General features: G+C 36.4%; 1 protein-coding gene across 6 annotated transcripts in view; it reads right to left on the bottom strand.

Annotated features, from left to right (window-relative positions):
- The window catches only part of dvl1a (dishevelled segment polarity protein 1a), a 58,290-nt gene that overhangs the window by 21,994 nt on the left and 11,966 nt on the right, over window positions 1–24,330 (bottom strand). For 4 of the 6 annotated variants that reach the window (XM_048177444.1, XM_048177446.1, XM_048177451.1 and 1 more), the window contains exons 2-4: window positions 16,476–16,545; window positions 12,084–12,205; window positions 3,008–3,126 (exon numbers count right to left, since the gene is read on the bottom strand). In XM_048177444.1, coding sequence (XP_048033401.1) covers window positions 3,008–3,126; window positions 12,084–12,205; window positions 16,476–16,545 — 311 coding nt within the window. The remainder of the gene's footprint in view (window positions 1–3,007; window positions 3,127–12,083; window positions 12,206–16,475; window positions 16,546–24,330) is intronic. The other 2 variants (XM_048177445.1, XM_048177447.1) reach the window with 1 other exon arrangement.

Below are 24,330 nucleotides of genomic sequence, written 5' to 3' on the forward strand. Positions count from 1 at the left end.
GATGGTGGGACTTTCTCAATCACTTTGAATCCAATGTCAGCACACACATACCTTCAATCTTTTCTCATTACAAGCACCAGAACGTAAGAAACCTCTAAGAACATTCTTTGTTGATGACAGAGTGTTTTCCCTGTAAAAGGAAGCTTAACTGTTCCAAGTGACCTCTCTTTACCCAGAACTCCTGTCAGCATGTACACTTGACAAAAACAAAAAAACTTTCAGGAAATTACTGGTTTAAAACAAGCAAAATTGCAGCAAAAAACACAAAACAGGGTAATTCTGTGGAAAAATATCTTTAGGAAAGCAATTACATCCTGCAACAACATATGACAACATCGGAACTTTAAAAGTGGGATGAAGGTAAGGGGATATTAGAGGAAAATTATGTCATAATTTATTCCCCCTCACATCATTCTTTCTTTCTTTAGTGGAGAGAACTGACGTTTTTTGGGGGAAACGGAGTGTTAAATTCTCACTAATGGGTGTAACGATTGATACATCATTATATCGTGATACAAAAACGTGACGATGTGTAGCCTATCTGTGATGTATATGATATGATTCGTGATAGTTAGTTTTATCCAAGACACAGCGTACTGTATTTATAAGGTATAATACACCGCAAAAATGTCAATTCTGTCATCATGTACTCACCCTCATGTCATTTCAAACGTATAAGATTTTCGATCATCTTCAAACACAAATGAAGATATAATTCCCTTGAAACTTAAAAGATCTAATCCAAATTCATCTCTTCTGAGGAGACACGATGGCTTTCTGTGATGAACACACACACGAAAACGACATGAGGGTGAGTATGAAGAGAGAATTTTTAACCTTTGGATGAACTAATAAAGTTTGGGAATAGTCATTTTGACACGCTTTGTGATTAACTGTCATTGATCATCTGAAGCGATACGCGCTGCATGGAGCGGCACTCAAAGTGAAAGCGCAAACATCATTTAAAGTGGCACTCCTCAAAGTGAAAGCATAATTTTACTCATCATATTACGTTTTTAGTTTTGGTAGTATGATGACTTCAGATTGTTTATTCTAATCATAAGTGCATTAATATGCGCACGGCTTAGTCTGTGTAAAAGAGATTTCAACGAATGCCTGCATTGAAAGCGTGAGCGTATTGCTTTTTTAGAAAAAATTAAAGGTTTACAGAGTTTCAGTAATAGTACTACATTAAACTACTATATTTAATGTTGAATATAATGTATACAGTAAAAATGCAATGGCGGAATATTTGTGGGTCCTCCTGATAATGCCAAATGTCTGATTTTACCAGTATTTATATGTAGTCAGTGACAGAGTGCAAGAATGAATATTTCTATGGTGTCACCATTGTTTTACTGCTTTAAGAAGTTCTCTCTTAGGTTTCAGCTATCCTAATTCTAATTTCATGTTAAAATTCAGTTTTATTGTTCAGTGACACCTAGTCGAATGTTAATTTACATACATACAAAAGGTTCAATTAAATCTTGAAATATTGTGAATTCTTTTAAGTTGTATGCACAACAAAGAAAGTTATTGAAAATTGTTTATGTTTTGGATATAAATCTGTTATTTAAATTTCAGTGTCATTTTTTATTTTGTTCAAAATATCACGATAAGTATCGTATCGTGAACCCAGTATTGTGATACGTAACAAATCGTGAGCCAAGTCTATCGTTACACCCCTACTCACTATACATCACTACAAAACTGGTGCCATTTTGGTCTCATATACATACACTATGTTCAAAAAAAAAAAAAAAATGTTGAAATAAGCAGAATTTTCAGCATCATTACTCCAGTCTTCAGTGTTAAATGATTCTGACCTTCAAAAATAATTCTAATATGCTGATTTGGTGCTCAAGAAACATTTCTTATTATCAGTGTTGTGCTGCATAATACTTTTGTGGAAACTATAATACTTTTTCTCAGGATTCATTGATGAATAGACAGTTCAAAAGAACAGCATTTACTATAAATTACTGTCAATTTTGATCAATTTAATGCATCCTTGCCAAATAAAAGTATCAATTTCTTTCTTTAAAAAAAAAAAAAAAAAAAAAATATATATATATATATATATATATATACACACACACAAGCAGAATTATATATATATATATATATATATATATATATATATATATATATATATTTTTTTTTTTTTTTTTTGTAAAGAAATTGATACTTTTATTTGGCAAGGATGCATTAAAGAGACTTTAGTAAAAAAAAGTATTATAGTTTCCACAAAAGTGTTATGCAGCACAACACTGATAATAAGAAATGTATTTTGAGCACCAAATCAGCATATTAGAATTATTTTTGAAGGTCAGGATCATTTAACACTGAAGACTGGAGTAATGATGCTGAAAATTCAGCTTATTTCAACTCATTTAAATTTTAATAATATTTCACAATGTTTCACAGTTTTTACTGTATTTTTGTTCAAATAAATGCAGCCTTGAGTACAAGAGATTTGTATCAAAAGTATAAAATCTAAAAACTTTTGAATGCTAGTGTATGTGTAAAAAAACACTACATTTATTTTATTTTTGTGTTTGTTTTTTCCTTTTTTTTTTGTCATGAAGATGTCACGTTTGGCCTCTCTCCACCCGTCTTTCTGATTTATTGCTATATTAGAAAAAAGCATTATATTTCATATAGAATGTTTACAATTTCGACACTACTTGCACTATAAAAACCTTTCCAAACCAGAAAAGGCACACCTGAAGATATTGTTACCCAAGCAGTGACTGCCCTAAAACAACATCACATTTACCAGCTCAAAAGCTGTTTTTTTTTTGTCTCACGTGTCTGTCCTTAGGATATTTCACTCACCTGCCAGACATCCATCACCCGGGGAAAACACTTGCGGCAAGCATTGCCTTTACAATAATGTCTGATGTATCATATGTTTCCTGATTCCATAGTATGATTAGATGTTTGGTACATGATATGTGCAGTGTGTAGTATGAGAATTTGCTAAGTATTGTTTAAAGTCGCTCACACTCACTTTCTCGTGCCCTCCTGTGAGCTCGCTGCCTCTCTCGCTCTCTCCGCTGGCTCTGGAGAGACTCTGTGCCCGTCTCTGTGTCCAATCCATCCCGACTACTCACCGCATTGGCACTAGTACACACACACAAACAGAAAGGTCTTCATTATAAGGCATCCCTATTATGCTGATTCACAATACAACTTGGCCACAAGTAGAGAAAATGTTCTGGGAAACCTTGTGAAATTATGATTACCTACATTCAATTTCATCGCCAACAGATATTTCATTGTTTAGGGGTATATGATTTACAGCCGTGCATTTTCAGCAGCTGTCACTAGTCATTTAATGCTGACAATGTAGAACGTTTAGGACCGGCTGGGATGAACTGCAGCCCAGGAGTTTCAAATCCTGCAGGGCTGCGGTTGGGCCCCAGAAGAGCAGGTTGTTGGGGGTAAATGGGGCCGAGATACAGTGTGAAAATAAATAAGTCTATGCGGATATGCCAAAGGCCAGATATTCTAGCAGAGTGGGTGGAAAGCTTTTGCTCAGGGCAGAAAAGTAACATAAGTTTGGTGAGAACAGCTTGCTGTGACACATGCAAAGAAGCTCACACATGATAACACATGTGATAAATGCTGGTTATTTTTGAATGGTTGCTCTGGAGGGAAAAAAATATAGCATAATTACTGTGGGAATCAGAAAGTGACATTTTTGTATGCATTTCAGCACAAAAACCTGCATTCAAGATCATGTCCAAGGACTGAATAAATGCAACCTTGAATGCAATGCAAGTCATTTCAGAAAAAAAGTATATGCTAAATCTAAAAATACAAATAGATATAAACTACAACTTCCTACAGAACAAAGGGTAGCCTAGTGAATGTAATTTGATTTAAGATACATTAATATCAGTTTAGGGTAGATTTTAGGGCACACTGTTACCGTTACCTGTTTTGCATAATTCTTTTAATAAACCTGAGCACTAAAACAATGCAAATAGATATAAACAACACTGTCAGCTTCTGAGTCATTCTTAATGAATTCCCCACAGTATTTTTTCATATCCCTTAAAGGGTCTTTTCTGAAGTAAATTTACCCAGACATATTTACCTCGTTTTTAAGTTATAGTTTTTGCTTTGTGGCAGGGCACATTATCCTACTGAAAGAGGCCACAGCCACCAGGGAATACCGTTTCCATGAAAGGGTGTACATGGTCTGCAACAATGCTTAGGTAGGTGGTACGTGTCAAAGTAACATCCACATGGATGGCAGGACCCAAGGTTTCCCAGCAGAACATTGCCCAAAGCATCACACCGCCTCTGCCGGCTTGCCTTCTTCCCATAGTGCATCCTGGTGCCATGTGTTCCCCAGGTAAGCGACGCACGCATGATGTAAAAGAAGCGTGATTCAACAGACCAATTTGAGCTACAGTAGCTCGTCTGTTGGATCGGACCACACGGGCCAGCCTTCGCACCCCACGTGCATCAATGAGCCTTGGCCGCCCATGACCCTGTCGCCGGTTCCACTTTTGATACATACTGGCCACTGCAAACCAGGAACACCCCACAATAGCTACAGTTTTGGAGATGCTCTGACCCAGTCGTCTAACCATCACAATTTGGCCCTTGTCAAACTCACTCTAAACCTTACGTTTGCCCATTTTTCCTGCTTCTAGCAAATCAACTTTAAGGACAAAATGTTCATTTGCTGCCTAATATATCCCAACCACTAACAGGTTGTGTGATGAAGAGATAATCAGTGTTATTCATTTCACATGTCAGTGCTCATAAAGTTATGCCTGATCATGTGTGCACTTTTGTTTTTATTCTCATTTTTAGTCAAGTGAATTTAACTTCTGCTTTAAAAAGCATTATTTTTAATTTTTAGATTACAATACAACGTTACAGTGTAATGTAATTTTTCTTCTTTGTACATAGTGTGCCAGACTACATGGTTACATTCGTCTTCAATATGAACATTGTTTGTAGGACAACAATAGGCAGGATGTGAAATATTTTTTTTATTTATTTTTTTTAATAATGACATATATACTGTATATCGCCATTTAGCCAAAAAAATACCGAGATATGACTTTTTTTGGCCATATCGCTCAGCCCTACATCAGTGTAAAAAAAAGTCTTTGGAATATAATGATATTGTTCAGGGGAAAATAGTTTTAACCAAGCAAATGAATAAGCCATGAGTGATTTCGAGTCATTTTCCAAGCATTTCCATCTGAAATTGTATCTTACTCAAGCTTACTCATTTACATCCACGTGCCAAAAAGGCAAGTCCCGCCCCTCAAGCACAATTAGCTCAAACAAAACAGTGTGCTAATGTCTCTCTCTGCTGGATGAAGTCTGTTATTTCACCAGTATGGTGATGATTCACCAAAACATCAATTAAGTCACCAAAAACTGTGCATTTAAGCAGTGGATCTCAACTGGCAGGACATGGCCTTAAACTTGGTCACAGCAGGTTTGTGCTGATTGCAAAAATAGGGGAAAAGCAAAGCTAAATGCAAATAATAAAAAGCATAATTAATATAATAATATATAATTAGGTCAGTAAAATACATAATCTTATAGAATTTAAAAAGTGAAGAGAAATCCCTTGGTATTTGTTTTGTTGTTGACGCCAAAGGTGAAGTAAAAAGAAAATACAAATCACTTAAAGGTGCCCAAGAATGCTTTTTCACAAGATGTAATATAAGTCTAAGGTGTCTAAGGAAACGATGGTAACTTTAACCTCATTTAACAGTACATTAGCAACATGTTAACGAAACATTTAGAAAGACAATTTACAAATATCACTAAAAATATCATGCTATCATGGATCATGTCAGTTATTATTGCTCCATCTGCCATTTTCGCTGTTGTTCTTGCTTACCTAGTCTGTTGGATTCAGCTGTGCACAGATCCAGACGTTACTGGCTGCCCTTGTCTAATGCCTTTCATAATGTTGGGAACATGGGCTGGCATATGCAAATATTGGGGCGTACACCCCAACTGTTACGTAACAGTCAGTGTTATGTTGAGATCCGTGTGTTTTCCAGAAGTCTTTTAAACAAATAAGATTTACATAAGAAAGAGAAAGCAATGGAGTTTGAAACTCAATGTATGTCTTTTCCATGTACTGAACACTTGTTATTCAATTATGCCGAGGTAAATTCAATTTTTGAATCTAGGGCACCTTTAAACAATTAAAATTTAATTTTGCCTGAATTACAATGGCTTACAAATAACTTCCCAAATGTAACAAAATTAACAGTGTGAAATATATTTTATTTATCATTTGATGCATTTAATGCACATTTCTTGTACTCTGCGAGTTAGTATGTTGCAGTGAGCATCAGGCAGACGGACGGTTCAGTCCTGGGGGAGACCGAGGCAGCTGTGTCACCCTGCAGATCCCGCAGGGCCACAGAGACGGGCTTTTAATGTCCACTAATCCGGATTAGCTGCTCAACGGACAGCCGAAAACATACTCTCCTCACCCTACCAAATGTATTCAGCAGGACCACTAAATAATGCACAGCACAAAGGGAGCAGGCAGGGGATAACATTTGGTTACTTACTGATGCTTACAGTGAACCTTTTATAATGGAAATGAGGGAGATTTCTTGTGGGAGAAACATGTGAATGGGAATTCATATTCATTTCAAGCTAAATTGTCTGGTAGTCTGTTGGAGAGATGCTGGGAGAAAAGGACTGACATGAGGAAAAGGAAGCTGTCTGCGGTTCACAGTTGTGCCACTAGATGTTCTGCCACAAGATGGCGCTAGACACTACAGAAAACAAGTGGTGAGAACTCTCTGGTGGGGTGAGAAGGCTACAACTGAGAACAACACACACACACACACACACACACACACACACACACAAAGCCTGAAAGTCAAACATTAGATAAAAACAGCAGGACTTTCACAGAGTGAACAGGTGCAACAGGGACTACAAAGAAAGACTGTTACAAAATTGCCCTGTAGCACGTTGATCTAAATTTAGCCTTCAACATCTTCAATACGTACAAAGAGAATATTTAATCTGTGTGTTTGCTGTAGAAGCGCAACATAACCAGCTATGCAGCAGCGCACTCAAAGCCTTCACAGCATAAGCAATGTAAGAGTGTTTTTAGGGACAAAGCAAACAAGTCTGATTTGTTTTAGCAAATCTATTTGAGCGGTTTATTTCAATTAAATGATTTACAACCAAATTATTGCCTGATATAAATGCAAAATACTACATGGTAGTTTTTTTATATATACAGTGTTGCTTGAAAGTTTGTGAACCACTTGCAGAAACTGTGAAAATGTGAATAATTTAATCAAAATCAGGGATCATACAATATGCATGTTATTTTTTATTTAATAATGTCCTGAGTAAGATGTTTTACATAAAAAATGTTTACATATGAAAAAAATAGCTGCATTTATAAAACGACCTGCTCAAAAGTTTGTGAACCCTTGATTCTTAATACTGTGTGTGGTTACCTGATGATCTACGACCGTTTTTTTTTTTGTTGTTTTTTTTTTTGTGATGGTTCATGAGTCCCTTGTTTGTCCTGAGCAGTTAAACTGCCTAATATTCTTCAAAAAAAAATTCTCCAGTTCCCAAAAATTCTTCAGTTTTCAATCATCTTTTGCATATTTGAACCCTTTCCAGCAGTGACTATGATTTTGAGATCCGTCTTTTCACATTGAGGACAACTGAGGGACTCAAACACAACTATTAAAAAAGGTTCAAACATTCACTGATGCTTCAGAAGGAAATACAATGCATTAAGAGTCAGGGTTGAAAACTTCTGAACAGGATAAAGATTTTCTTATTTTGTTTATATATCTTTTTTTTTTTTTTCTTCATTTAGTACTGCCCTTCGGAAGCAACAGAAGACACTTAAATGTTTGCTAGAAGACAAATTAAGTACAATATTCCTTGATCTTCAAATTCAAAAGGTTTTCACCCCCCGGCTCTTAATGCATCGTGTTTTTTCCGAAGCATCAGTGAATGTTTGAACCTCTTTTAATAGTTGTGTTTGAGTATCTCAGTGTGAAAAGATGGATCTGAGAATCATAGTCACTGCTGGAAAGGGTTCAAATAAAGCAAAAGATGCTGGAGGATTTTGACCTGACCTGGAGGATTTTTTTGAAGAATATTGTGCAGTTTAACTGCTCAGAACAAACAAGCGGCTCATGAACAACCATCACAAAACAAAAAAATGTGGATCATCCAGGTAATGACACACAGTATTAAACACACAAAATCTGCAAGTGGTTCACAAACTTTCAAGCATATATATATATATACACACACAAACACAAACACACACGCATAACCACTATAATAAAGTATATGGTATTTGTCAAAGAATGAGTTATTATGTGGGCAGCTATGTATATGACTGTAGGGAAGCATTGATACATGACTGGTTGAGCACTTGACCACATGAATGCTGGCAAATCAAACAAACACACGGAACTTTGCGAGACAAAAGTGTGTTCTATTAGAATGCAGTTTAAGAGACAGGCTCTGGGATTCAGATGTGGCTCCTGGAAGGACAAGAATGATATTTTCCATCCAGCTGGATAACAGACATCTGCTACTGCTGTGACTGTGGTCAGGAACTCAGAACAAATCAAATCAGTGGTTTTGTAATGTTTGTCAAGAGCGTGAGCGTGTGTGTTTTTGTGACATATCAGGACACAAATTTGTATAATGACATGGGTATGACATAGGTATTACAAGGAGAGGGGGACTTATGAGGACATTACCCCATGTCCCCACAGTTTCCTGTGATGGGTAGGTTTAGGGGTAGGGGTAGTGTAGGGGGACAGAAAATATGGTTTGTACAGTATAAAAAGCATTACGTCTATGGAATGTCTCCACAATTCACAAAAACAAACCTGTGTGTGTGTGCATGTGTGTGTTCATGCGTATGTTTGAAGATGTATTTGTCTGGTTATTAAAAAATCCAATGCATATGCATAATATAATGCATATATGCAAATCATACAATGACTTGAATACACTTCTATATTGGACATCCTTTCAATTTCTGAATTAAAATGTATTGTTATTTTTTGTAGGCCTTAAAGGCGTAACTGTCCAAACACTAGGGGTGTAATGGTACACGTATTCATACAGAAAATTTTCAGTACAGGTGTTTCGGTTTGGTACTCACGTACTGAACGAATACAGTGTTGTTTTAACCACTTCACATGCGGAATGGGACAATATTGTATATATTCATATACTTGATGTTTCAAAAACATCTGAAAAATAATGAGGGACACAGAGTGAGCTGCTGCCGGATAAGTGCATGAGACATGCTTTATATTATGTGCTTCAAACTAAACCATAAACCTTCATGGCTTGCTCTGCTGTCAGATGCATGTGTTGTTTAATGCGTTTGAGATGCATTTTCCTCAGTGCACGACGTACATCTTACACGTGTATACTTACCTGTAAATGTTACAAATTCATGCAAGTATTTCCATTTCGCATAAAGGATTATCCTGACAGCAAGCGAGTCTAGGCTTAACTTCGCAGACTTCAATGAACGAGTTCAGGAGCGCGCATTTGTGTCAAATAGAGGAAATGAATTAGAATGGGAGTGCGATAATTCTAACCTTATTCTAAAATATTTTGTATAAAAAAAAAAAAAGTATACTTCAAATCTATTCACCTAATTACCAAAGCACCATATACTGCAGTGTGTTGCTGGCGGTTGCAGCAATATTGATAGACAATTTTTTTAATTTAAAGACAGACTTAGTTTATTCAATACCACTGTTTAACCTGTTAACCTGTGGAAGGATGCCAGTGCACTGAAGCATTCTTTCTTTACATTAGTTCAAAGTTACTGTTAGGTTTAAAAAACACACACACATACGATTTTTTTTTTTTTCCCAGTTGTACCAAAAACATACTGAACCGTAACTTCAAAACCAAGTTACGTACCAAACCGTCATTTTTGTGTACCGTTACACCCCTACCAGACACTGTAATAAAGAAAAAAGACACATTAAAAGGATAAAAAAATTATAGTTTCAAAAGTTTGGGGTATATATATTTGCATATGCCAGCCCATGTTCAAGGCATTACACAAGGGCAGGACGTCTGGATCTGTGCACAGCTGAATCATCAGACTAGGTAAGCAAGCAAGAACAATAGCGAAAAATGGCAGATGAAGCAATAATAACTGACATGATCCATGATATCATGATATTTTTAGTGATATTTGTAAATTGTCTTTCTAAATGTTTCGTTAGCATGTTGCTAATGTACTGTTAAATGTGATTAAAGTTACCATCGTTTCTTACTGAATTCACGGACACGAGCCGTCGCTATTTTCATTTTTAAACACTTGCAGTCTGTATAATTCATAAACACAACTTCATTCTTTATAAATCTCTCCAACAGTGTGTAATGTTAGCTTTAGCCACAAAGCACAGCCTCAAACTCATTCAGAATCAAATGTAAACATCCAAATAAATACTATACTCACATGATCCGACGCATGCATGCAGCATGCATGACGAACACTTTGTAAAGATCCATTTTGAGGGTTATATTAGCTGTGTAAACTTTGTTTATGCAATATATATAGAGTCGAGAGCTCAGGGGGCGGGGAGCGCGAGCAATTAAAGGGACAGCAGCCTGAATCGGCGAATTTCTAATGATGCCCCAAAATAGGCAGTTAAAAAAATTAATTAAAAATCTATGGGGTATTTTGAGCTGAAACTTCACAGACACATTCAGGGGGACACCTTAGATTTATATTACATCTTGTAAAAAACGTTCTAGGGCACCTTTAAAGGTATACTATATAACTTTTTTGTTCAAAATTAACTAAAATTTAAATAATGAGTCAATACATTGTCAATTTTTCTAAAATGTGTTTTTGTCCTACTCTGATTCATTTTGGCAAGCCTATTATAAGTGTTTATATTTTAGATTATTTTTAAATAATAAAACACAAATCAACACTAACTTGGCTTTTCAGTGATGGCAAGAACTGAGGGATTTTAAATGCTGGAATTTATTTTCAAGGAAGTACTGAGTCTATTAATGGATATAGCTACAGTAACGTCTTCAGCTAATCAGCTTGAGATCCTTTCCATCTAAACTGGTTATATCTCTTAAGCCTAGTAGTGAATGTTTCATGAACAGTAGGATAATCTCTCTCTCTTTTCTTTAGTTTTGAGAAAGAACCATATTCAACCACACAGTCATGCACAACCAAAACAATGTTCTTCAGCAAAATGCATGCAGTTTTGTTTTTTAACCGCTAGAGGGCCAAAAGTTACAGTGTACAGTGTTTTTGAAAGAAGTCTTTTACCTTCACCATGGCTGCATTTATTTGATCAAAAATACATTAAAAACTAATATTGTTAAACATTATTACTATTTTATATTTTAATATATTTTAAAATGTAATTTATTCCTGTGATGGCAAAGCTGAATTTACTTCAGCAGTCATTACTCCAGTCTTCATTGTCACATGATCATTCAGAAATCATTCTAATATGTTGATTTGGTGCTCAAAAACAGTTGTACTTTTTAATATTTGTGTGGAACACAATAAAAATACATTTTTTAATAATTCTTTGATGAATAGAAAGTTCAGAACAACCGCATTTGTTTGACTTTTTTGTAACAATTTCTTTTGATCAATTTAATGCATCCTTGCTGAATAAAAGTAAAATCTTACTGACCCCAAACTTTTGAACGATAGTGTGAGACTGAAACGATAGTGTTTGAAAACTTCTTTGAAAATGATTAAGATCCAAGGGGTAAGGAAAATATTATTACTTTTACTTGGTGGCTATACTACTTGAGCTATCCAGTCAAATAATATTTTTTGCTAAAAACTGCATAAATAAATGTATGAAGCCAACATTAAGAACTTGACCCTATGAACTAGATTTATACATTTCATCATCATTATTTGTCATACATCCATTTGTCACAAACCCATGTTTCACAGTTAAAATGGGATGTGTTCTTATCAGACCTTGTGTACTACGGGCCTAAAAAGTGAGTAATAAATGGGGATTTGTCAGACAAATTATTTGCATGGCATTACTCACTGGAAAGAGGGGGGTCTGGAATCTCCAATCCCTCCAGTTCGCTCCAAGGGTGGTGGTAGCTCTTTGTGGCTCTCTGTGCATTGAGATCCCCCATCCGAGTGTGTGCCTTCAGCCAACACCAACTAGAGCCAAACACACACATACAATTACTCACAAAGGCTTCAGGAAGAAACTCTCAAGACTATCTACTAGCCCTGCATAAATAAGTAGACCAGCAGAAGGAAGAGAAGAGAGTGCATTTGTCTGAGCGGACAGGAGTGTGAAAAAAGGCAAGTCAGTTCACTTGGCGGGCTTCCTGGTAAAGGCCCTGGCAGCTATTTCAACATATTTCAAATCAGCGACCACAATGGTATCATAAATGATGCATTCCTTGCTCAAATCACACACAAAAACACTATTTTTCAGGTTGGTTTAGTGAAATTTTATGCAAAAGAACAGCAAATATTTCTATGGCTGCATCCGAAATCACCCCCTATATATTACCCAATGTGGGTACAGCATAATGAATTCCTTTTTTTTGTTTGTTTTATTAAGGGTTGTACATAGTTTCCATGACACAGTTCAAGAGGCAGCCCTTTCAACACACTCAGTGTCCGAATTCACTTGCTCGATTTCATTCACTCCTTCAAGTAGACTATATTAGTGGATTGATTTAGGGAATAGTGACTGAGGGTATAGAGGGCGATTTAAAAAACAGCTTATGAGTTGTCTGACTCCTCTTCAATTAATCTGAGACAAAAAAAGGGGGCCTTATAATGAGGCACATTGTTTTCATGATTCAAATAATGGGGGGTAGATGTAGATACCTAAGGCTATACCCATAAAAACACACTCTATTATTCATATTCTCTGCACAAACCAATGATAAACCTTAGAGAACAGCAGAAATCCAGTGCACTATGGTAATTAAAGCAGTGATCATGTTATAGTACACTGAAGGTCTCTGTGAAGGTCTTGGACAGCAGGCGGTGAAGCACATATTTTAGTGCTGCACAGCTCAATGTCATGTATCTCAGCATGTCTGAGCAGCTCTCTGCAGCTGGAGGCTCGCTGGAGTCCACTAACCTGTATTTTGCAGCTCACACCAACTCCAACCAACACTACAGGTATAACACCTGCTTTTAATAGTGTAGATGTGTGTTTTAGAGCTGATAATCAGATTAATTATTATTCCTCGGTTTTGCTACCACTATCAAAAGGTAAATATTTAAAGAATCCTGTATTTGTGGCTATATTTTTTTATGAGTAAACATCTCAAATACAGAGTTTATTTCAGACTGCAATCCATTTCATTTCTGTAATGTGACGGAACATATTCAATGAGAAAAATTTCTTGATTTTATTCAGCAAGAATTGATCAGATCTTGAGGAGTGGTTTCGTTTATACTGTAATTGTTTGAAAACTACAAGGCCTTGGTGACATCACACAAAAAGCATAGTCATTTCAGAAGTGGAGGAAGTTTAACATTTTAATGAATGATTAGAAAATACAAACATCATTTGTTTTTTGTTTTTTCAGAGAAACAGGCACCGATGAACTGTATAATAAGAACGGAAACATGTATTAAGATTTAAGATGGTCTCTTAGCCTGGCCAAGCTGGTGTTTAGCTGATTGGCCACCTGGTTTCCCAGCTTGGCCAGCTGAAAAGTGTTTGTATGTTTTTGATTCAGTAAAAAGAGCCACTCATAAGAGCCATTCATTCAGGAATCAGACAACACTGGCTGTGCTGGGGGCGGGGAGCGCGAGCAATTAAAGGGACAGCAGCCTGAATCGGCGCATTTCTAATGATGCCCTAAAATAGGCAGTTAAAAAAATTAATTTAAAAAAAAAATCTATGGGGTATTTTGAGCTGAAACTTCACAGACACATTCAGGGGACACCTTAGACTTATATTACATCTTGTAATGTAATACATAATCTTTTTCTTGACTAAAAAGAGCTGGTTTATAAGAGTGATTTGTTTGGGAATGTTTTTGACTCACTAATGGTGTATTCACACCGTTAGTGAATACACCAATCGAACTCAAGTTCGTTTCCCTCCTTGGTGCAGATCTTTTGGGCAGGTGTGAATACAGCAATCGGACTCGGGTGCGGACCAAACAACTGTGCCGAGACCCAGCTGAAGAGGTAGTCTCGGTACAGTTCCAAACGAACTCTAGTACTCTGTCCAATGAATGGATGACCTTAGCACACGTGTGGTTTTGTTTACAAATTTTGGTTCACTTGCAAAAAAGGGCAGTGTGAAAGCAAACCACACCAAACAAAAAAAATATTTTTTTAAAAATCAACATTGTATTTAGTCCAGACCCAAGCAAGTGAACTAGCGGACATTCCTGATGTGAATACACCCTAAAAAAGCCAGTTAATAAGAGTAATTTGTTCAAGAATCGGACTACACTTGTCGCGCAATATTTGTTTGATTCACTAAAAAGAACCGGCTCATAAGAGTCCCTTTTTTTGAGAATCTAATTTAACACCGGTCAAGCTGGATGTTTTTGATTCCGTAAAAAAAAAAGAGCCAATTTATAAGAGTGATTCAGGAATCAGACTACACAGGTCCTGCCACAGTGCTTCCCACAGACTTTACTTGGGCGTGATTCCCAATTAATCAATAGCGCACATTTATGCCAAGCAATTGCTAATGAACTCGAGTTGATGAATTATGACTATGTCTACTTTATGGCCTTTATATATTATGTTTTAGAGACGGTTGTAATGCTGACTTCACACCAGACGCGACTTGCGCGAATAAATCATATAAATGTATATATAGCTCAAATTGAGTAAAGACCGTTTTTTACAACTTATCAGATTGTCCGACCTCCTCACTCACTTTCTTTCAAACACGATCCTTTTTATTTCTGTTTCTATAAATGTATGAAGATGTATAGCGACGATGATTTTGTCCTCCATTGTTGTTTCGAATTTCTGCCTCAGCTCGCTACGTCACGTCACTACTAGAGCAAGCTCCTGATTGGTTAACGCAGCGCGGAAATTTGCCAAAGTTCAGATTTTTCAACTTGCGCGATTCACGCGAATCACTCAATTTGCTTCATTCGCGCCGCAGGATGTCAATTCGCGTCTTTGCATTAACATGTAAATCACTCGCGCTTACCGCTTCATTCGCGTCCGGTGTGAATGCACCATAAGAATGCATATTTTATCTCCAAGTAGCCCGCAATGACATTTCAAAATAAGAGTCCCTGTGTATTTCGTGCTTGTTTATAATTAAAGCAGAACTAAGTAACTTTTTTTACCTTCATAAATAGTTTTCTAAGTCCTTACAATGGTTAATTGACTTGTAGTGGTGTGTTTGAGGCGTGCACTAACCCCCTCGGGCACGCCAGAAAACAGCACTTGCAAGTTGAGCTGCGCCGACCCGACACAATCTCGCCTCATGTTCACGTTCACGCGAGAGTGACAAAATTTTCGAAAATTACCCACCTCCATCGAGATTTCTTGTACTGTATTTGCAAAACTACTGCGCTGGTGAGCGTTGTAGTCATTGTAGTCCAGAGCTGCGCTTGGAGTATTTACGACAGTGTGATTCACTGAAGGAACCTGTAGGGGGAGCTTCGCAAATCTTACGGAGTTCCACTTTTAAAGTCACATGCTATTTTAATAGTATCAGTAAAATCTGTGTCCCATTCACTAAGAGACACTATTTGACAAAGCAAGGAGAACTGCATTTAATGCATAATATTAGTATGTAATTAAATATAATAGTAGCCAATTAAAATGAATTTCAATAAATAAAAATATTGTTAAAAAACTGTTGTTGTTTGTGACATGTAGTAGACCATTTTTGTGCCATAGGTAATAGGAGGATTTTTCACCTGGCTACCACTGCAAGTATATTTAAAACCTGTGGGAAGCACTGGGTTTAACAAAAAAAGAGCAGGATCATAAGAGTAATTTGTGCAAGAATGGGACTACAATGGACATGCTGTATTTTTTATTTTTTTTTTTTTTATTTTTTTTAAAGAGAGATATATTCGATCAGCAACTGGAATACAATGGTGGCGCTGTATTTGTTTGCTTCAACTAAAAAGAGCCGGTTCATAAGAATCATTTGTTTAGGAATCTAATGACACTAGTTGTTCTGTATGTTTCTGACTAACCAAATAGAATCTGTAAATAGGTGTAATTTGTTTGGGAATCTTACTACAATAATTTCGTTGTATGTTATGTAAAAACAGCCAGTTCATAAGAGTCATTTGTTGAGGAATCGGACTACCCAGCTCATGCATATGTTTGATGCACTAAAAAGAACTTCACTAAAGCCAGCTTAGGCCTGGGGATTTTTTTTCCAGCAGGGCTGATACATTAATATTTTGAAATGTCACAATCTGTCCAAGACAGAGAGGAGGGCACCATCCGTCTCACTTACCCAGGACACCACTCTGCCGTTGAAGCAGGGCAGCTTGGCGTTATCATCAGAGATTTCCTCTTTGACGACTCTGCGGGAAAGAACACAAACTGTTAGGGACTCTGTGAGAGCAGCACCCAGGATTGCACACCAGTTCACATCTATTTGCAAAAGCTGAGGCATACTGAAAGCATGTCACGCTCAAACAGCGGAATTTTCCACTTAGCTCTCAACTGCTGGCTGCTCATGATGAGAATGCTGAACGCCCCTGTTGACCGACTACTCTATTGAAAACTACTCCGTTTTAACGGGCCTCATTAGTACCTCATGCATATTCCAGATTACCTACTAAAACTGCTGCTGCTGGACTGATACAGTGGCTTAGTATAAATGTACATTTAATATTTCTCTATGTGTGTGCGCATTTATGAGTATTGAGGGTATATATATACATTTAAGTGTGTGCACATTTATGTGTGAAAGGTGTCAGGGCACAGGAGGTTATTAATAGAGTGAGCGAGTGTGTTAGCAGAGTGTCCATCCCAGGCTGTAAATTCCCTACATAAATACCACACGGTTACCCTTTAACCCTCCCAGTCGAGGTTCAGGAGTCACACACCTGCTGGTCTCATGTCACTGTGTACAGGACTAGTCCATACACACACATACAAACCACATGAGACTGAAAAAACCACTAAAGGGAAGGCTTGATTCGCAATCTGGCAAAGCAGGATTACTAGGAATGTACAATATATATTTAACACGGCCATGAGATCAAAAGGTGTTTTTATATTCTATATTATATTACATATTTTTAATGCTAAAACAATGCAAACCATTAATTAACTCTAAATATACCTGTATTAAAGGTGCCATCGAATGTTTTTTTACAAGATGTAATATAAGTCTAAGGTGTCCCCTGAATGTGTCTGTGAAGTTTCAGCTCAAAATACCCCATAGATTTTTTTTTATTAATTTTTTTAACTGCCTATTTTGGGGCATCATTAACTATGCACCGATTCATGCTGCGGCCCCTTTAAATGCTCACACTCCCCGCCCACAGAGCTCGCCTTGAACAGCATAAACAAACTTCACACAGCTAATATAACCCTCAAAATGGATCTTTACAAAGTGTTCGTCATGCAGCATGTCTAATCGCGTAAGTACAGTGTTTATTTGGATGTTTACATTTGATTCTGAATGAGTTTGAGGCTGTGCTCTGTGGCTAACGGCTAATGCTACACTGTTGGAGAGATTTATAAAGAATGAAGTTGTGTTTATGAATTATACAGACTGCAAGTGTTTAAAAATGAAAATAGCGTCGGCTCTCTTGTCTCCGTGAATACAGTAAGAAATGATGGTAACTTTAACCACATTTAACAGTACATTAGCAACATGCTAACGAAACATTTAGAAAGACAATTTACAAATATCACTAAAAATATCATGATATCATGGATCATGTCAGTTATTATTGCTCCATCTGCCATTTTTCACTATTGTTCTTGCTTGCTTACCTAGTCTGATGATTCACCTGTGCACATCCAGAGATTAATACTGGCCACCCTTGTCTAATGCCTTGAACATGAGCTGGCATATGCAAATATTGGGGGCGTACATATTAATGATCCTGTTACGTAACAGTCAGTGTTATGTTGAGATTCGCCTGTTCTTCGGAGGTCTTTTAAACAAATGAGATTTATATAAGGAGGAGGAAACAATGGAGTTTGAGACTCACTGTATGTCATTTCCATGTACTGAACTCTTGTTATTCAACTATTCCGAGGAAAATTCAATTTTTATTTCTAGGGCACCTTTAAATAAAACTTTCACATATGAATAACCACTAAAATTACACCGATTTCTCACAGTTCACCAACCGCTCTGACTGATTCATAAGTGTCACTGATTCACTAAAGAGAGCTGGTGTCCTGACAAATCGGGTCCTCCCTAGAAATTAGGTCTCTATCAGCTATAAAGTTAATGATTATACTAAGTACATACAAACTATAATAATTTAAAATATGTATAGCTTACTATATATAGTGCATAATAAAACAAATTCAACAATTTCCTTCACTTGACATAATAATAATAATAATAATAATTTCATACTAATAGCCTATTAAGTGAATAATTGAACATCATTACATTCTTTTTATAACTGAAATATTTGGACATTTAACGCTTAATTTAGAATAAGATTCTTTTTTAAGGAATCAGACATTGGATGCAGGGTATTTGTTTGGTTCACTAAAAAAGAACTGGTTCAAAAGAGTCATTTGTTCAAGAATCAGACTACGCTGACCTCACTGTATGCTTCTGGTTTACTAAAAAGAGCAGGATCATAAGAGTAATTTGTTCAAGAATAGGACTACAGTGGGAACCAGTTCATTAAATCAATTTGCTTAGGAATTGACCCTTCGCAAAGACCCGCCCCCCTTAGCTACTGTTGCTACATTCGACAAGCCATGACGCTCTCACGTCACACATTATGTTCTCAAGCAGTAAAAAATACATCACGGAGAAGAGGACACTGACAACGTGCCAAAACACAAGACAGGGCAGGTTACTTTTGGTATGACACAAAGTCTCAGCTTTCAAATTTTCTAATTTTTTAAGAAATTCAAACAATAAATACCGTTTTGAGGCTCTTTAATGTGTCATGACAGATCGCTGTAGCTCATTTCAAGCAGCACGTGAACCGATCATCTCTTCCTTCTAGTTATAGCATGAAATAAACATGAATGAACATCAGAAGGTATGTTGTTTCAACCGGGGAAAGACGTCAACATACACCATTTTTCAAGTTCAAGTCCACCAACGTTAACCAAACTCTGCTCTCTGGTTTGTTTGTCTGACAAAATGGCATCAAACTGTCAATCAAACTCCTGGCAAAAAATGAATTGGTCTACACTGTTCACATAGTTTGATTTACTCAAAAGATCCAGTTCATAAGACACATTTGTTTACAAATCTAACTACAAGTGGTTTGATTCTGAATCACTAAAAAGAACCATTTCATAAGAGTCATTTGTTCAGGAATTGGACTACACTAGTGGCACTGTAAGAACCTACTCATAATCATTTGTTTGGGAATCATACTGCAAAAGCCATTAACAGAACCGAAATCATGAAAATCATTTGGTTATGGTATTTATTTCTGTGTTCCCAATTTTTAGAAAGATCTCAAAGCTACAATCTGCAATCAAAAGTCACGTTTCAACATGAACTCAAATATTTCTCATCAAAATCTTCAAATACCAAACAACAAATATGCCAACAATTGTTTCATTTGTTTCTATTTCTCATAGAGACTTTTATCTGAGAAACGTTTCAAAGGTCTCATTTGAGGTATATTTTTTGTTGTAGAACAAAACGGAAACGGTGTCTCCGAGTAACACTAACCACAGATTATTTTAATCATAAATCGAACACAGCCACTCTAAAAACCCATCTGAAGTCCCTGAGGGAACATATAGCAAATTAGCCCTCCGGGTTGGCCTACTAACTGATGTCATGACTGAACAGCACTATACAGCCTCTTCTCTCCTCTTTTTTGTGCCTACTACATCCATTCTAGCTTGTCATTTTCTAACATTGTCTAACAATTTTAAAACGTTGTATCACATCACTTCTTAGGTTAATGTCTCTTTAAGATGAACTGCTTGTGAACTGCAGCATTCCTTCGAATCCCCACTGTATTAAAGCATCTGCTAAATGAATAAATGTAGCCTAGATGTAATATCTGTGATTATATTTTGACCGTAACATAAAAATCAATATTGTGCAGTGCAAAAATATGTTGACAGAGCGTTATGACTTGAGAAATTCCAGCAGTCTGACGTTATTATAACGTCTTCCTCTCCGTTCCTCCAGAACTTCCAGGTCACATCACCCACACGGCTGTGAGACTGAGGAGGTGAGTTGAATGGGACTGAAGGATGATGATAACATGGTCTTGTGGAAAGAGTTACAAAACAAGGAGAGTTTCTGCAGCCTGTACGAGCGCCCTGAGCCCAGCACAGGAAACTGGGGTGTAACTCTAGTCATGGGTAGGAAGTGTTTGTGTCCTCTCAAGAGGACTTTACAATATACAGCATGCATACAGCGAGGAACGTGGGGGTGGCTATAAGGAAGTGTGGTCTGTCCAAACTCACAAGGAAAGGTAACGCCTCTGGAGTAATAATATTGACTTAACACATAAAAATAATCTGAAGCAATTTAACAAAGTTTCTTATAAGGACAGTTCTCATTAAAATTCAGTAATTATTTGCTCACCCTCATGTCGTTCCAAACCTGTATGACTTACTTTCATCTGTGGAACACAAAAGATATTGCTTCTTTTGTCCATGCAATGAAAAGCCAATGTTGCTTGGGATGGACCCCACTGAAATTAATTTTATGGACAATTTTTTTTAATCTGTGTTGCACAGAACAATGTCATAAAAGAACATGAGGGTGAGTAAATGATGACTACATATTAATTTTGGGGTGAACTATCCCTTTCAGCAAGCAATAAAATTTTCAGAATCAGAATTAGCACCATGATGCTAGTATGCTATGGACGGTGGCCAGAGCATTGCTATGTGGTTACTATGTGGTCTTTTGCATGTTGCAATGTAGTAAAGAAAATATTAAAGCAAGCAGAAATATTAGAAAAACAAAATCTAATAAAAATTGCAAAAGCACATAATGAAATGACTAAAACTTAAATTAAAATGAAAACTGAAAATATAAAAAATATATATAATTTAAATGCTACAATGTTATAAAAAATAATACTAAACTAACTGGTTTTATTAAGTCAGATTTCTTAGAAAACAAAGTACAATTTTGTGCGTCAAAAAAATTATGACTTTTCAACAATATCTAGTGATGGCTGATTTCAAAACACTGCTTCGAAGCTTTATGAATCTTTTGTTTCGAATCAGGAGCACAAAAGTCATGTGATTTCAGTAAACAAGGCTTTGTTACGTCATAAGCGCTTCAAAATTTCAATAGTTCACGTGACTTTGGCAGTTTGATACGTACGGAAGAGGATTAGGGCCAAGCAATAATAAAAAAATAAAACCATCTCGAGATTAAAGTTGTTACATTTCGAGAAAAAACTTGTTACATTTCGAGAAAAAAGTTGAAATAAAATGTTGAGAATAAAGTCATTAAATTACGAGAAAAAAGTCGTTAAATTACGAGAACACATTCGTTAAATTATGAGAAAAATGTCGTTAAATTTCGAGAAAAAAGTCGAGATAAAATGTTTCGACAAATTCGTTCTCATAATTTAACGACCTTTTTCTCGTAATTTAATGACTTTACTCTCAAAATTTTTCTCGACTTTTTTTCTCGAAATTTAACGACATTTTTCTCATAATTTAACGAATTTATTCTCATAATCTAACGACTTTTTTCTCGTAATTTAATGACTTTATTCTCAACATTTTATCTCGACTTTTTTCTCGAAATTTAACAACTTTTTTCTCGTAATTTAACAAGTTTATTCTCAACATTGTATCTCGACTTTTTTCTTGAAATTTAATGAGTTTTTTCTCGTAATTTAATGAGCTTATTCTCAACATTTTATCTCGAATATTTCTCGAAATTTAACGAGTTTTTTCTCGAAATTTAATAACTTTAATCTCGAGATGGTTTCCAAAACACTATTCAAAACAAAAGATTGGTAAGGCTTCGAAGCTTCACGAAGCAGTGTTTTGAAATCGGCCATCACTAGATATTGTTGAAAAGTAATTTTTTTGGCGCACAAAAAGTATTCTCTTTGCTGCATAACATTTAGGTTGAACCACTGTAGTCACATGAACTGTTTTAAATATGTTTTTAGTATCTTTCTGGGCATCTGAAAGTGTTGATTATCTTGCTGGCAATAGAGGCCTCACTGAGCCATCAGATTTCATCAAAAATATCTTAAAGGTGCCCTAGAATCAGAATTTGAATTTACCTCGGCATAGTTGAATAATAAGAGTTCAGTACATGGAAAAGACATACATTGAGTTTCAAACCCCATTGTTTCCTCCTTCTTATGTAAATCTCATTTGTTTAAAAGACTTCCGGAAAACACTCGGATCTCAACATAACACCGTCTGTTACGTAACAGTCGGGATCATTAATATGTATGACCCAATATTTGCATAATGCCAGCCCATTAGACGCATTAGAAAAGGAAAGGCAGTATTAACGGCTGGATCTGTGCACAGACAAGGTAAGCAAGCAAGAACAACAGCGAAAAATGGCAGATGGAGCAATAATAACTGACATGATCCATGATATCATGATATTTTTAGTGATATTTGTAAATTGTCTTTCTAAATGTTTCATTAGCATGTTGCTAATATACTGTTAAATGTGGTTAAAGTTACCATCGTTTCTTACTGTATTCACGGAGACGAGAGTCGTTGCTATTTTCATTTTGAAACACGTGCAGTCTGTATAATGCATAAACACAACTTCATTCTTTATAAATCTCTCCAACAGTGTAGCATTAGCCGTTAGCCACAGAGCATAGCCTCAAACTCACACAGAATCAAACGTAACCATCTAAATAAATACTTTACTCACATAATTCGAAGCATGCATACAGCATGCATGACGAACATCTTGTAAAGATCCATTTGAGGGTTATATTAGCTGTGTGAACTTTGTAAATGCGCTGTAATATAGTCGAGAGCTCGTGTGGCAGATGGAGCGCATCTCTTAAAGGGGCTGTGCTGAAAAAATTAGTGCATAGTTAATGATGCCCCAAAATAGGCAGCTAAAAAAATTAATTAAAAAAAATCTATGGGGTATTTTGAGCTGAAACTTCACAGACACATTCAGGGGACACCTAGGACTTATATTATTATTCTTGTAAAAAAACAATCTAGGGCACCTTTAATTTGTGTTCTGAAGATGAACGAAGGACTTATGGGTGTGGAACGACATGAGGGTGAGTAATTAATGACAGAATTTTCATTTTTGGGTGAACCAACCCTTTAACTGATGCAACGCCAGTTCCATTTTTTTCATAATTTCAATATGGAAGGTGGAAGCTAGATATTTTACTTCATAACTTGTTAAATATAGATTTTTTTTTTTTTATTTTTTTACACAAATGCATCACTTCACTTCAGAAGACCTTTATTAACTGACTGAATGTTTAAATTGAAAGAACCAAAAGCATGTGCAAATGATAAACTTTCAGTCTATGATGGTTAAACTTTGCAATTAAACGGAGAATCACGTGACATCACAAATCCTGCGACGTGACTATCGCGGATGCACACATGGCAATATCGATGCTAAAACGATATATATGGTAGCCCTAGTACAATTTATGTTCGTAGCTCTAATAGCCTTACTAAAAAGGGTAAAAGAGATGCAAGCACCACTGATGACCATCACAGTGAATAAGATCGATCATATGACCATGCACATGCCCTCTTTCAGAAATCTATAGGGATTTTTTGACTAGCAACCACATGGTCATGATATCATTTATCTACTTCAGGGATTTCCTGTGTTGTGGGACCGTTCCATCTGTGAGCTGCGGCCAAGCTCAGTGCAATCCCGTAACAAATAATCAAGGCTGAGGCGAGGGCCAACCCAGTCCGATTAATGCACGATAATCAGCCAGTGAATGAGACCATGAGATTATTCACCTACAAGCTGCTAAGTACAGAGCGACATATCACTTCCAGTCAAACGCCAACCACATCCTTCCGCACAACACACGCGACAGCAGCGCTTTAAAAATTAAACACGACTGAAATCTTTCTGTGAAGACAGTGGGGGTCTGATAAAAAATACATCAACCTGGCCTGACACCAAGGAATCAATTACCAGGTAACCATTAGTTAAAACACAAGCACTCTCTGTATGCAAC

Source organism: Megalobrama amblycephala, linkage group LG24 (assembly GCF_018812025.1).
Source record: "Megalobrama amblycephala isolate DHTTF-2021 linkage group LG24, ASM1881202v1, whole genome shotgun sequence".
Taxonomy (NCBI): Eukaryota; Metazoa; Chordata; class Actinopteri; order Cypriniformes; family Xenocyprididae; genus Megalobrama; species Megalobrama amblycephala.